The sequence below is a fragment of the Zalophus californianus genome, chromosome 3, assembly GCF_009762305.2.
Source record: "Zalophus californianus isolate mZalCal1 chromosome 3, mZalCal1.pri.v2, whole genome shotgun sequence".
Lineage (NCBI taxonomy): Eukaryota > Metazoa > Chordata > Mammalia > Carnivora > Otariidae > Zalophus > Zalophus californianus.
In genome coordinates, this window is record NC_045597.1 from 176265393 (window position 1) to 176280187 (window position 14795).

General features: G+C 51.1%; 2 protein-coding genes across 8 annotated transcripts in view; one reads left to right on the forward strand and one right to left on the reverse strand.

The window, feature by feature from the left end:
• The window catches only part of ZNF142 (zinc finger protein 142), an 18253-nt gene extending 7636 nt beyond the window's left edge, over positions 1-10617 (reverse strand). The window contains exons 1-5 of one of the 4 annotated variants that reach the window (XM_027588906.2): positions 10138-10617; positions 8167-8481; positions 4824-5423; positions 3560-3727; positions 1633-2457 (exon numbers count right to left, since the gene is read on the reverse strand). In XM_027588906.2, the coding sequence (XP_027444707.1) occupies positions 1633-2457; positions 3560-3727; positions 4824-5423; positions 8167-8446 (1873 nt within the window). In that variant the 5' untranslated portion in view covers positions 8447-8481; positions 10138-10617. Of the gene's footprint in view, positions 1-1632; positions 2458-3559; positions 3728-4823; positions 5424-7774; positions 8020-8166; positions 8482-9992 lie in introns of those variants that run through there. The other 3 variants (XM_027588907.2, XM_027588905.2, XM_027588908.1) reach the window with 3 other exon arrangements.
• A 78-nt stretch (positions 10618-10695) lies between these two features.
• LOC113919560 (mitochondrial chaperone BCS1) lies at positions 10696-14584 on the forward strand. Of its 4 annotated transcripts, none has more exons than XM_027588913.1 (8): positions 10696-10783; positions 12033-12401; positions 12503-12642; positions 12832-13026; positions 13298-13361; positions 13596-13765; positions 14003-14120; positions 14282-14584. In XM_027588913.1, exons 2-8 carry the CDS (start codon positions 12082-12084, stop codon positions 14532-14534), a joined length of 1260 nt encoding a protein of 419 aa, XP_027444714.1. In that variant the 5' UTR covers positions 10696-10783; positions 12033-12081; the 3' UTR covers positions 14535-14584. The 4 variants fall into 4 exon arrangements, with proteins under 4 accessions (XP_027444714.1, XP_027444716.1, XP_027444717.1 ...); XM_027588914.1 differs by lacking the exon at positions 10696-10783 and adding an exon at positions 10809-10840; XM_027588915.1 differs by lacking the exon at positions 13298-13361 and having other exon boundaries at positions 13601-13765.
• The last annotated feature ends 211 nt before the right edge of the window (positions 14585-14795 follow it).

A 14795-nucleotide genomic window follows, 5' to 3' on the forward strand; every position in this document is an offset into this window, starting at 1 on the left:
TAAAAATGCCCCCTTTTGGGGCATGTGGGTGGCTCAGTCGGTTGGTTAAGCCTCTGCCTCCGGCTCAGGTCATGATCCCAGGGTTCTGGGATCAAGTCCTGCATCGGGCTCCTTGCTCAGTGGGAGGTCTGCTTCTCCCTCTCCCTCTGCCTGCCACTCCCCCTGCTTGTGCTCTCTTGCTGTCAAATAAATAAAATCTTAAAAAAAAAAAATGCCCCCTCTTGCTGACTCTTCCCAACAGCCCTATGAGGGCAGGTGCTAGGACTGCCCCATTTTACAGAGAAAGAAGCTGAGGCACAGGGAAACCACAGAGCTAGGAAGTGGTGGTTCAGATCCCAGCTTACTACTACTATGTGGCCTTGGACAGGTCCATATAACCCCTCCCAGTCTGTTTCCTTGCCTCCAAAGAGGGGGCAACAAAAATACTGCTGATGGTTGGTGAGAAGATTAAATGAGACATCCCAAAGTCCTCCGTGGTGCCCAGCAAGAACACAAGGAAGAGCTGTCCGTGGAGTTGGGCAAGAGCTCGCACTAAGGGGGCACGCTCCTTCAGAACCCTTCCCTGTGATCCCTGCCTACCCATTTAGCCCGTTTCCCTGTGGTAAAGGCAAGCGAAATGGTGTTCTGGCTCCAGTTCTAATACTAGCTGTGTGATCCCGAAATGGGCCATTTAAATGTTCAGTTTCTCTCCTTTACCTGCCTTCCTTGCAAGACTGTTATTACACATTAAATGAGATAATATGAAAGAAGTCGGCAAACTATTAGAGCACTGTAGAGATGGGAGATTTTATGAAGGGCCTCAGAAAAATGAGGTCTGGTGACTAAAGCATGCACAGAAATGAACTCTTCAATGGGAACAATGGCTTTGCCCCAAGCTGCCTAAAAGCTGTCCTCCCAAACTAGAGTCTTTGATGAGATTTTTTTTTTTTTTTTAAGATTTTATTTATTTGACAGAGACAGCAAGAGAGGGAACACAAGCAGGGGGAGTGGAAGAGGGAGAAGCAGAATTCCAGCCGAGCAGGGAGCCCGATGCGGGGCTCCATCCCAGGACCCTGGGATCATGACCTGAGCTGAAGGCAGACGCTTAGCGACTGAGCCACCCAGGCGCCCCTTTGATGAGATTTTTAAAAAAAATGTCTTGTCAACCCACTGATGCTTGCCTAGAGATCACAAATGGGATGCTGCTGTAGCAGGAAGCTGAATTTGGTTGTCAGTCAAAGCATTGGTATAATGCTGGCAACCAATTAAGAGTCCGAGTCGCCTGCCAAGGCTCTCCCGGGTGTGGATGGCTCAGTCTCCCCAGTCTCTCATTGCATGTTCTGAAAACCTGAATCACCAAGGAAGGTATCTGACCCCTCCAAACCTGCCTGAGGGTGGGCGGCACCGTGGTTAGAGCATGGGAGGAGACTGCCTGGATTCCAATCCTAGCTTAACCATTTTACTAGCCCAGGGACCCTCCACTTAAGGCTCCTTTGTAAACTACAAATGGTAGATTTAGCTCTAGGAACACGGGGTCAAAGAAAACAACGGACGCAGAGCCCTTCGTGTGTCTTCGGCATCATGGTCGGGTTACTGTAGGGGCTATGGTAGGGGCGACTATAGGGGTTACTGTAGGGGCGGGAGGCAGCTCACCAGTGTGCAGCAGCATGTGGCGGATGAGCACCCTCTTGTGGGCAGTGGCGAAGTTGCACTCGGGGCACTGATGGATCTTCTCGTGGGCGTGCATCTTGCCCACGTGGTCCTGGTAGGCCACGGGGTTGAAGGTGGCGAAGGGGCAGAAGGTGCACCGCAGCTCTTCGCTGCCCGGGTGGCCCTGCTTCTTGTGTTTGCGGAACAGGTGCTTATTGGAGCAGGCAAAGTCACAGTGCGGGCAGTGGAAGGCGTAGTGGCTTTTGTGGTGCGCCTCCATGGCCTCGGCCGTGGCGAAGAGCAGGGGGCAAGAGTGGTGGCGGCACTCCACGGCCCGCGCGCCGTGGGTCTCCTTCAGGTGCTTGACAAAGGCCTTGCGGTCGGGGGCCGCGTAGCTGCAGCCCTCCTGAAAGCAGCGAAGGGGCAAGGGCCCCGCGGCGGCTGCTGCCGTGTGGCTCTTGAGGTGCTCCTTCAGGGCCTGGCTGAGGCGGAACTCCTCCCGGCACACAGGACAGGCATAGGTGTCCGAGTAGAGGTTGGAAATGTCCTCGTGCATGCTAGCCATGTGGCGGTTGAGCGCATTCCTCTCCACCGCACTGTAATGGCACAGAGGGCAGTGGTGGGCCTTCTGGCCCAGCTCCCGCAGCAGATGGGTCTTGAGCTTGCTCTTACTGGTGAAGAACTTCTGGCAGTTGGGGCACTGGAGGCTGGGGTCTGGGAAGTGGAGATGCAGGTGCTCCACCAGGTGCGTCCGCTTCTTGAAGCAGCGCTTGCATTCTGGGCACATGTGGGTCTTGAAGAGGGACTCGGTGCCAGAAGCCACATCCCCTGGGAGAGGGAAAGGTAGAGAGGGTTGACAGAGAGATTGTGTGAGGGCGGGGGCTGCCCAGATAACGGGAGAACCACCATTTGCCCAGATGCAATATTACGTGGCCTTTCCCTTTTCTCTGCAGGAAACCTAACAACAGCATCTCAAACAGTGTCGTCTCAAAAAAGAGATGAGAAATTCAAGTACTGGAAGAAGCAAAATCACAAGGGTTTCTCTGACCTTGTTGTGGGCCCATCTGAAGTGCTTTACCCAGCCACCTACTGTTCCTAAGCCTATGTCTAGAGGTGCTCACGAGAATAATCTGGATGAAGCATTCTCGTTCTTCCTGCCCTCATTCACGGGAGTATGCAGCGGGACCAGCAGGGTTGGTTGGAAGGAAAAGAAACCCACAGGGTGTGTAGAAGGGAAGAGAAGAAGGTCAAGTACTCCTGCTTCTAAACACTGGTTCACTGAGTTCTAGATCGTAGAGAACTGGTCATAAATACAAATCAGATCTTTTCTATTCACTTGACAGTAAACGTGCTCCCTTGTGGGATGGATGGGTTTCAAATGTTCTAGTGAGCTGGAAAACCGGGAAGCAAGGGTTCAGAAATAAAATCTTCGTGGGCCCAATGCCAGACAAGACAGCCTGCTGACCAATAACCTCTCGCACTTTTATATGATGAATATCACCCTCTCCTTCCTTGCAAAAGAGTTTTCTGCCTGAAGAAAACCAGCCCAGGAGAGCAAACTCTTATTGACCCCTACTCTGTTTCTACAGTCTTTACCCATTTATCATTTCCCCACTAGGCAAATCAAAGTGTAAGGTTAAGAACAAAAGACTATAAACGAAAGCCCAGAGCCACGATCCATTCCTCCCCACCACCAAGAGGTTCAAGCCTAACCACGTCATTACTTTTTTTTTTTTAAGATTTTATTTATTTATTTGACAGAGACACAGCGAGAGAGGGAACACAAGCAGGGGGAGTGGGAGAGGGAGAAGCAGGCTTCCCGCAGAGCAGGGAGCCCGATGCGGGGCTCGATCCCAGGACCCTGGGATCATGACCTGAGCCGTAGGCAGTCGCTTAACGACTGAGCCACCCAGGCGGCCCACATCATTACCTTCTAACTGCTGAGCCCCCTGGCCTTTCTCCAGGGCTTTCTGGGTGTCCTTCAGTGCCCCACTCTCCTCTTCTTCCTCCACGTCCTCCTCGTCCGCTGACTCCTGCCTGGGCAAGGGCGTATCTGCTCGTTCTGACGGCTCTCCCTCTCTAGGGGGCAGTTTGGGAGCTGGAGACACATAAAACTTGAGAATGTCTACAGGAGCCAACGACAGCAGTGACTGCTTGTACTGCTGCTCTTCCTGGCTGGCAGGACCACCCCATCCCCATTTAGTGGAAGAGAACCTTGCACTTGGATTCGAGGTCTATACATTTATTACCACTCAAGGCAGACAGAGGAAGACCAGGAGCTAAGCTATCATTAATGCTCCAACCTAAAGCAAATCAAACCTCAGATAACACCATCCTCAGACCCCTTGAAGGCAAGGGCTTTGAGATCACTGCAGGGGGGGGAAGGCGGCTGGAAGGTACAGAATGGGTAGACTGCACTTCCCTCGCTCGGGTTCCCAGGGCTAATGGTCGGTGGCCCAGTGAGGTGAACATAGCCTGACCTCTAAACTGCTCTACTGGGAAGCCTAACTCAGCAATTCAGGGTCACACCCTGTCCCCTCCAATTCATCGCTTCTACCTCTCCAGAGGCAGTTGCTTCAATAAGGCAAAGACGTAGAACTATTTCCCAGGAAAGAGGGGTCTTCTCTTTGGGAACACAGCACCAACCAGTCTTAGCAAGCCTAGGTCTCTCAGCAGAATCCTGGCCTCTCCCGGCCTATTTCTTCCTCCTCCTCCTCTATTCATCCCATGCCTTCTTTTTGAGACCAAGAGGAGTAAGATTCAGTGAAGTGCCACCCCTCATTGAAGGCTTCTTTTTAAAATAACTCCAGCTTCTCTGGCCCCATCCCACTTGCTCTAAAAGGAAGTCTACAGTGGCTATAGCCGCTGACAACATTTTAGCTTTTGCCCTCAGAAAGTTCTGAAATGAATCAAAAAAGAATAGTCATCAAGTAACTTCAAAGCCACAGTGTTGCCAAAGCCAAATTTCACTCATTGTCATGGACAAAGACTTCCTTTTTGTCTCATATATTCTGACTGGCGCAAGGTTTTGAGAGGCCTTCCCATGTCTATCAGTAATTCTGCCCTCCTGAACCACTGCTCCAGAGTCCCTTGCATTCATGCACACGTTCATGGTACCAGAACCAACTGCCTCTCCTACAGGACTGACCATGGCCGCGTTCCAGGCAAGGGACTGCTGGACCCTGGCCTCATACCTGGCAGCAGCTCCTGGGATGGAGGACTCTGCTGGGCAGACAGTTCTCCCTGCGTCCTGGCCCCATGGTTCCGCTGATGCTGCCGGAAGAGCTTGACGTTGGAGCCCATGAAGCTGCAGTGGTTGCAGTGGAAAGGGTAATGGGCCTGCCGGTGCAGCTCCATGCCCTGCTGGCTCCCAAAGAGCAGGGGGCAGCCCCGGAAAGAACACGGCACAGGAACTGCGGTGTGGGCCAGCCTCAGGTGGTGCTGCAGACCCTTGCGATCTTCTGCCGAGAACGCACAGCCAGACTCCGGGCAGGGGAAGGTGTCAGGAGTGCCCCGGTGACTCTTGAAGTGGCTCTTCAGGGCCTGGGGTTGGCCAAACTCCTGTCTACACACAGGGCACGGCAGGGGGCTATCTGGTGGACCCTGGCCCTGCGGAGGGCCAGAGAGAGGGAGGTTGCTGGGGGTCAGCTCTACAGAGCATGGAGGGCCAGAGAGGTCCGGCAGAGGCTGTATAAGGGTCTCGGTGCACTGGTGCAGGGCCAGCAGAGCGGGCTCTGCGAAGCTCTGCTCACAGCGCTCACAGAAGTACACCTCCACCACCTTTACCAGGACACCTGCAGGCAGAGGACCGACAGAGGCACGGAATCAGACAGAACGAGACTCACAGGCATTAGCTTCTAGTAGAAAACGTAGGTGAATCTTTTAATGTTGGTGGAATGGAGATGGACCTTAAGTCTTATACCCGGAGTGTAAGCCCCATAGGTCAGGGACAGTCTATTTGCACACGTACCTGGGTTCCCAGTAGGAAGCACAATATTTGGCATAAAACGGGTATTTAATAAACATTTGCTAAATGAATACAATAAGCAGTAACCAAATCCAGAAAGCATTAAGAAAAGGCAATACGTTTTGCCCACAGGAAAAATTAGGAGATTTCAAAAGAAGAAAATGACAATCTGGGGATAATATCTGCAGTTTACATGACAAAGTGTTACTTTTTACATTCTGTAAAGAGATTTTTTTCAAAGGCACAGTAATTCCTAAAATGGAGAACATCTGTTTTCAAAAGACCCAAATCATGTTCACGGTAATCACGGTCATTTCTTAAGCAATGGGCAGGACCTTGATAAAGAAAGGCTTAGGAAACACGCACTTGGTCTTCTAGCTGCCCTATGAGAAGAGGGACCCAGAGTTCTGGGAGGTGAAGGCTGTTGCACTTGTTAAGACCCCAGCCCAGGTTTGTGCCATGTCTACTCTGGTGGTTCTTTTTTTCTTTATCATTTCTTTGTTTAAAGAAAAATTCAGTGCAACAATTCAAATGACATGGATGTACCTACAGAAAGAATAACCAACCCCACCCTTAACACACAATTTGGTCTATATTGTTTTAGACCTTTCTGAGTCATTTCTCTGCAATTTGCTTCCCCCGGCCAACTTGCTATAGATCAGATACTTTCTTCTATGCGTACCTTCAGATCTAATAGTTTTTTGTCCAGCTCATAGTACTTCCAAGCATGAACAGGTCAAAATGAGGTCTTGCCTTTACTGATGGACATTTGGGTTATTTGCAACCCTTGTAAATAAAGCGGCTCTAGACATCCTTACCCCTGTATTCTTGTGCATGCGTGTGAGCACTTTCTAGAGGACAGAGCCCTAGGAAATGGAATTACTGGGTCAGAGTATGCATATTTTCAAATCTGTTACGTAGATAAATTGATCTTCAAAAGATTATGCTAAATTTATACTCTCTGTAAGCTATAAGACAGTATCTGTTTTCCCACCAACACTAGATATTATAAAAAATGCTTAATTTTTGCCAAAGTTGAGAAACAACAGTGGCATATCATAATTATTATTATTTTTTTTAAGTTTTTTTTTAGTAATCTCTACATCCAACATGGGGCTTGAACTCACAACCCTGACATCAAGAGTCACATGCTCGGGTGCCTGGGTGGCTTAGTCAGTTAAGTGTCTGCCTTCAGCTCGGGTTATGATCCCAGGGTCCTGGGATTGAGTCCCATATCGGGCTCCTCGCTCAGCAGGGAGTCTACTTCTCCCTCTGCCTCTGCCCCTCCTCCCTGCTTGTGTGCTCTCTCTTGCAAAAATAAATAAATAAAATCTTAAAAAAAAAAAAGTCACATGCTCTTCCAACTGAGCCAGTCAAGCACCCCTCGTAATTATTTTTAACTAGAATTTATTTGTGTGTTAGTGAGATTACGCATTCTTACGGTTATTAACTATTTATTCTTCTTTAGTGAATTGCGTGTAGGTTTCTTTTTCCCTTTCAAAAAAAAAAAACCCCCAAAACAAAACACCCTTTCTTTTTCTTATTATGGAGCTCTTTGAATTTCAAAGAGATTAACTCGGGGTGCCTGGGTGGCTCAGTCGGTTGAGCTTCAGCTCAGGTCATGATCTGGAGGTCTTTGGATGGAGCCCTGCATCAGGCTCCCCGCTCAGTAGAGAGCCTGCTTCTCTCTCTCTGCCCCACCCTCCTGCTCTGTTCTTGCTATCTCTCTCTAAAATAAATAAATAAATAATCTTCACAAAAAATTAAAGAGAATAACTCTTCCTTATGTATTGCAAATGTTGTCTATGGCCATACCACCCTGAACGCGCCCGATCTCGTCTGTATCGCAAATATTTTTCCCATGTTTGTTCTTTCTTTATTTGCTTTACCACACAGAAGCTTAGAAACACTCTATGATCAAATTAGCTAATCTTTCCCAGGATTTGTTGTCACTATACTACACTGCCAAGGCAAGTTGTGACAACTGTAGCCGGAGGATGGCAGTTAACAAACGGGGAAGTCATCTAAAAATAAGAAGTTGTAGATATGGGAAGAATAAAGGGGAGAATCTTTTTTCTAGCACAAATATAAATGCTCAACTCCCACTCTTGACAACATGCCTTGGATGAGTTACGGATGTTACACATAAGAAACTAGGGCAAGGAAATACCGGATTACCTCCGGGAAGCCCTGCCAAGCCCAGGGTGGTGGAGACACTGGGCCTTTTGCCTAATCCCTGGCTGCAGTTCCCGAGTGGGAGGGTCGATATGCTATAGGAGTAAGGATTGGGTGGAGGTGTCAAAAAGGTCTTCCCTTCTGGATTCCTGCCTAGCAGACATGAAGTCCTTGCACGGAGAGACTCTGCCAAGAGCTTGGTACCAGGTTGTGAACCACCTTGCCAGCCTTCAATCAACATTCACCAACTGCAAACCAAATGACAACATCTCTAAGAATAAAAATAAGATGCTACCTTGTGTTCTCATCATTATTTATACAGAAGGGTCAAAAATAGCACAGAGAAACCCTCAGGGCTGATTGTCCCAGTGGCCTGCTAGTGATTGGGTTGGTACCTGGGGTCTCTCCAGGAGCACCTGGGGACAGGTTTCCAGCTACTGCTTCCACAATGATCTCCATGTTCCCTGTGTCCTCTTCAGTTGCCGTGGCCTCTACCAGTAGACAGCCTGGGTCAGCAGGCAAAGGTGTGGGGTTCCCAGCAGGACAGGGGCTCTGGACGGGCTCCAGGATCCCACGGTTAGAGAGAGATGGGGGGATCAGCAATAGCTCAGGGCACAGTCCATCCATCTCCCCAGTGTTGCTGGTTGGCTGTGAGTCCAACACGGAGTCTGTCATCACCACTGACTGGTGTTCTGTGGTCTCCTTATGTGCTGAAAAGCCAATGGAAGAGAACCCAAACAAAACAGAGTTAGAAATCTCACTTTCTTCCCTGTTGGTGTGGGGGCACGGCCCAGTGTCTGCCCACTTAGGCATTTCCTTGCATGGCAACACGCCATACCTAGCTAACCTAGAAGTCTTTTTACAACAATGTTCAGAACAAAAAGTATATAGATGCTAATAGGGATCAGCATTAGGAGAGAGCCAACAAGTTTTGGCCAATATATTAAAGACTGAAGGTTATGTTTCTTGGAGCTAAGTGACCTTGGTGAAATCGTTAAGCAATCTGGGCCTCAGTTTTCTTATCTGCACCAAAACTGGGGCCAAGGGATCTCAGAGGTCCCTTCCCCTCCTAACATACTATAATTTCACTGTTCCTTAGTATGGGTCTAAGGCCCTTCCTTCAGGATCTGACCCTGCTGACCTCTCCAGACTCATCTTCCACTTCTCCCCTTAATAGACCTCTGACCCAGCCATATCAATGAGCTGCCACACCCCAGGCTCACCACATCCTCTTTTGCTCCCATACCTTCACACATGCCCCCCCCCAACCTGATGGGCCTTTTCCCCTTCTCCATCTCTCTCATCTGGCTAATCAACTCCCATCCTTTAAGAATCTGCACAAAGGTCACTTTGGCTATGGTTTCTTGACACTGTTTATAGAAGTTACTCTCTCTGGGGTCCCACTGGCACCTTGTACCTAGCTCTGCCAGAAACTCTGTCACACCACACCGTTGTTACCTATCAGTCTCCCTCCCTAGACTTGGAGCTTTCTGAGTGGAATTGACTGACAATATCACTTCACTGAACACAAACCACAACAATCTTCGCAAGTCAGACGGATGAGATTCTAGTGAAGAACTGCTGACACGGAGATGCATCAGAGGAAAGCTAGATTTCTACAAAGATAACAAACCAGTGGTTCCTTAGGTATAAAGTAACCCACCCAGAGAAATATCAAACTCATTGACTATGGCCTCATATTGAAAACACTAGAACACAATCAAGAAATGAATGGCAACTAAACTGCATATCCTGTTTACAGGGCTAAAATTAGCTGAAGCTGAATAATTAGTAATGTATAAGAATGACGGTAATAGCTTCACGAAATTGAGTCATGCCCGTTGAGTGAGGGCTTAGTGCTAGGAAATCAGGTTGCAAGTGAAAACCCTGCAACTCAAAACCTCGGCTCAGGGGAAGGGAGCTGGGAAGTGCACTTCCACGGTCAGAGGGTTCTCTGGAAACCACAGCCTTCACTTACTGAATATTATCACCGCTCTGCGGGGAGCCGAGGACTAGGTCCTTCTAGATGGAGAACCTGAACCGTCAGCCGCTGGAAGGCGGGTGAGGTGGGAAACAGGTAGTCACAAGAGGAGAAATGAGCATATCTTTGGGGCAGAGGCATTAAGGAAGAGAAAGGACAAACTAAGGTGGAGAGAGGGCCTGCGGAAAGAATGAGACCCGAGGCACCCGGGATTTCACCTGCCTTTGGGCTCTGACTCACCGCGTAGCCTCAGACAGACACAGTCACCTCGCTTCCCAGGGCCTCAGCTTTCCTATCTGTAAAGTGGAGGTGATGACAGCGTCCACATCGTTGGGCGGGAGCGAGAATCACAAAAGCCAGCAAATGGGAAAGGCGTTTTTGTAACCTGCAAAGCTTGGGATGGCGCATCGTCATGATTACGGTCCTGAGGAGAGGCAGCGGGTAACCGGGCGGGGTCCAGGGCAGTGACGCGGCTGGGGCACCGGGACTGCTGCTGTGATGCGCCGGGGCCCCGATCGTCGGCGTGCTCCCTTCAGCACCTCCTCCCGAGTGGTCCCGCTGCCCAGGCCCACCCTCATCCTGGGGCTCGAGAAACTTTTGCCTGCGGCCCGCTCCACACGCACCCACTACTACTTCCCGCCCGGCAGCTGCTCACTCACCTCCCGGCCCAGGGCGGGCGGGAGCCGAGTCTCTATGGTCCGCCACGGGCTGGAGCGGCCTCCCGGGACTCCCTTTGTGCGACCGCCTCCGGCCCAGCCACCTCTAGGACTTCGGGGCCGGTGGAGGCCGCTCTCTCTTCCCCTCGTCGGCTGACGGGATACTCTATGGTTTTCTCTGGCGTTTCCCCTCGCCCCTTCCCCCAACCGAGAAGCTCAAGGAGTACCATCGAGAGTTGTGGGGCAGAGCGGCAGGGCCCGCTGGGTGGGTGTGGCGGGAAGTAGGTGAACGAGCGCGGGGGCGGGGCCGAGCGGCGCTTCCCTCAAGTGCGCAGGGCTGAAACCATCGAGAGGGAGGGCCAGAGAGTCATGGCGGTAAGGGGGCGGAGTGACGTGTTATTCCAAACCACGCTGCGGGAGGCGCGAGCTGGGGTGTGGAGGGGGTTTGGGAGGGGGCTTCTGGGAGTCCGACAAGGGCCAGGAGGGGGGAGGGCTTTGTCTGTGGCCTTCCATGCATAGATATATTGGCATTCTGGATTCTACTCTGACCCTCGGCGGTGGTCTCGGCCGTCGGTTCACCGCTCCGCGTGCCCCCTGCGCCCCGCGCAAAGTGGCAGGGGCCGGGAAGGTGTACTAGAAACGACGTAGTCCCCTATTCCTCGGGATCTCTAGAGTTAGACTCGGTCACGTTTTATTGAGGCGGGGGGAGAGGTTCGGGAAAAATCTCCATGGAGGAAGCAGCAAATGGACAGGTCTTCAATTGGAGGGAAGGAATCAATTAGAATGGGCATTCCGAGTAGAGACCTGCTTGAGCAAGGAGAAGGTTGTTTGCATATTTGTACAACTGGGAGTATTAGGCACTAAGAATGAAAGATAGGCGGGCGCCGTGCTGTGGGCGGTTTTGAGTACCAGGCAAAGAAATTTTTACCTAATTCAGGGATCTGTTGAGAGCCAGCCATTGGAGGTGTTGCGGTAGCCAGAGTAATAGGATTGAAACGGACTTTATGAAGAATGTTCTGGATCCCTGTGAGGCGATTTGGTGAAGCAGTAGGTAGAGAGACCCATTAAGATGACATTTCAAGAACTAAAATTAATTTTCAAGGGGCAGTTGGGAGGTAATAAAGGGCTAAACAGGACATTAGCAATTGAGTATGTGAAGGACAGGATATTTGAAGGACATTAATCATGGTGACAAGGCATGAGGTTACTGACAGGTCAGTGGAAGAAAATAGCTTCTTCCTCCCCTGTTCACTCTGGCCAGTGCGCCCCTTTCTATCTCAGCTAATCCCAGGGACCACAAACATTCTCTCCATTATCCTGATGAGAAGCTGGTTACATCACTCTCATGTTTAAAGAATCTTCAGACCTAGTCCTCCTGCAGAAAATGAGATACGAACAGGATAATGAAGGGCAAAATGGAAAGAGGGGCCTGAAGTCTCAGCTCTTGCATTCCAGCACCTCCTCCAGCCCACAGAAGATATTGAAACACCCAGTAGCACTGACCTGTGCTACCTGCACTTGGCTTTTGCGGAAGGGAGCGGGCAAGGGTGAGGAGGGATTGCGGAGTCCAGTTTCTGAACTAATCTTGTGCTTTGTCCCATCTCCGCTGCTCCCTTACCCACAGGTTTTGAAAATGCCTCAGAGCCTGTAAGGTTGAGTGTTTCCCTCTCAAGATGCCCCTCTCAGACTTTATTCTGGCCCTGAAGGACAATCCTTACTTTGGGGCTGGATTTGGGCTTGTGGGTGTGGGCACAGCCCTGGCCCTGGCCCGGAAGGGTGCCCAACTGGGCCTGGTGGCATTCCGGCGCCATTACATGATCACACTGGAAGTCCCTGCTCGAGACCGAAGCTATGCCTGGTTGCTTAGCTGGCTCACCCGCCACAGTACCCGTACTCAGCACCTCAGTGTTGAGACTTCGTACCTTCAGCATGAGAGTGGGCGCATCTCCACTAAGTTTGAATTTGTCCCCAGCCCTGGAAACCACTTTATCTGGTAAGGTTGGGAACCAGGGAGGGCTCAAAGAGTAGAAAAGGAGAATGAGGGGAGCTGGATTTGACCCATTCATTCACCCCGCCTTGACCATTTTTATCCAGGTATCAGGGGAAATGGATCCGAGTGGAACGAAGCCGAGAGATGCAGATGATAGACCTGCAGACAGGGACCCCTTGGGAATCTGTCACCTTCACAGCTCTGGGCACTGACCGAAAGGTTTTCTTCAACATCCTGGAGGAAGGTGTGGGATGGCACAGGCTGGCCTTACATGGGGGTTGCAAGGATGGGGGCATTTGACATCGGAGCAAGGGAAGCTTGGAGAGGAGGATCTCAGCCCAGGGGGCCAAGAGGGAAGCTGTTCTGGCACAGCTCTGCCTAATTGTGCGGCAAAGATCTGAGTTGTAACTTGTCTCATCTTACCCCCTACTAGCTCGAGAGCTGGCCTTGCAGCAGGAGGAAGGGAAGACGGTCATGTACACAGCCATGGGCTCTGAGTGGCGTCCTTTTGGCTATCCACGTCGGCGGCGGCCGCTGAATTCTGTGGTTCTAGGACAGGGTCTGGCTGACCGAATTGTCAGAGACGTCCGGGAATTCATCGATAATCCCAAGTGGTACACTGACAGAGGTGAGCAGCAGTTGGGGTCTTGGCCAGGATGTTTTTGATGTGGTGTCAGAGCAGGGGGAAACAGGCTGGTCTCTGTGGCCAGACAGGCAAATATAAAGCTCTAGCCTAATTCCCAGAAATTTAAGGGGAAAGAAAAGTTGCCGTGGAGGGTGATTTCTTCCCATCCCGAGGTCATCAGGACACCAGGGGGCAGGGTTGGGAATGAATGTGGACTTGGGGGTAGAGTGCAGGAATTCATTTTAGGTCTTGATCCTCTTGGCTGTATTCCTAGGCATTCCCTACCGACGTGGCTACCTGCTTTATGGGCCCCCTGGTTGTGGAAAAAGCAGTTTTATGTGAGTAAGGTCACATTCTCTCTTAATCCGTAAACTGGAGAAAAAAATCGGCCGTGGGGTCAGATAGGGAGTTGAATGTGAGGACCGGGGAACAGGATAAATGTGGGACATGAGGAGCGTTCGACTCATAGAAGGGTTAGGTCTCTGACACCCACCCAGGACGGTGAGGACAAGCATTTGGGCCCGAGAACGGCTTCCCAGGTTGCCCAGCTCCTGTCTTCCCGTCCTCCATAGCACAGCCCTGGCAGGGGAACTGGAACACAGCATCTGCCTGCTGAGCCTTACGGACTCCAGCCTCTCCGATGACCGGCTCAACCACCTGCTGAGCGTGGCCCCACAGCAGAGCCTGGTGCTCCTGGAGGACGTGGATGCAGCCTTTCTTAGCCGAGACCTAGCTGCAGAGAGTAAGTGGGGGGAAGTTTTGAGGAAAGGGGAAGCATTTCTAAATGAAGGTAAATGAGATGCAGGAGTAAGCGAGGAGCAGTGGAAGAAAGTGGAAATCCAGAGGGCTGACCAAAGATGCCTGGGGTTGGCAACAGGAGTCCACAAGAGGCACTGATAAGTCAGGGAATGTGGTGGGGGGTAGAGAGTTTAAGCAGGGTCATGACCAGCCACACTTCTTTATCTCTGCCTTCCTCTAGACCCAGTCAAGTACCAAGGCCTGGGTCGCCTCACCTTCAGCGGACTGCTCAATGCCTTGGACGGCGTGGCATCCACCGAGGCACGCATCGTGTTCATGACCACCAACCATGTTGACAGGTAAGGAGGGGTGAGGCCCTCTGAGGCTGTGAGGCAAGATCCCACCCCCTCAGCGCCTTGGGAGGATCAGGAGGTTCCGAGGGACTGTCATTTCTGGAGGGGGGGGGGGTCCTGGTGGTACTTGTGCCTGTGACTCTGCCTTTCCTGCCTTGTCCCCTTAGGCTGGACCCTGCCCTGATACGCCCTGGACGAGTAGACATGAAGGAGTACGTGGGCTACTGCTCACACTGGCAGCTGACCCAGATGTTCCAGAGGTTCTATCCAGGGCAAGCACCTTCCTTGGCTGAGGCCTTTGCAGGACGTGTCCTTCAAGGTACAACTCAGATCAGTCCTGCCCAGGTACAGGGCTACTTCATGCTGTATAAAAATGATCCCGCAGGGGCAATTCATAATGCTGAGTCTCTGAGGACATGAGAGCAGGCTGTGCTCAGCTCTCCTCTAGATCAATAAACACCTACCACACCATTCTGGTCTGACCTCCCTGTGTTGGTACTTAAGTAAAAAGCAGGGGCCCTCAGGCAGCCACAGAGGCAAGTGCTGGGGGCATAAGCTAAGGCAAAGCTGAAGAAACACTATGGTAAACAGGGAAGTACAGTCTACCATGTAAAGGCATTCAATTTTTTAAAAAATGTGTATGTGTAAAAACATGGATGTATACGAAGTGGGTGTGTGCAT

Coding starts and splice junctions, on each gene's coding strand:
- LOC113919560 (XM_027588913.1), top strand. CDS start 12,082: ATGCCCCTCTCAGACTTTATTCTGGCCCTGAAGGACAATCCTTACTTT. Junction 13,362..13,595: donor TGTGGAAAAAGCAGTTTTAT/GTGAGTAAGGTC, acceptor CGTCCTCCATAG/CACAGCCCTGGCAGGGGAAC. Junction 14,121..14,281: donor ACCACCAACCATGTTGACAG/GTAAGGAGGGGT, acceptor TTGTCCCCTTAG/GCTGGACCCTGCCCTGATAC.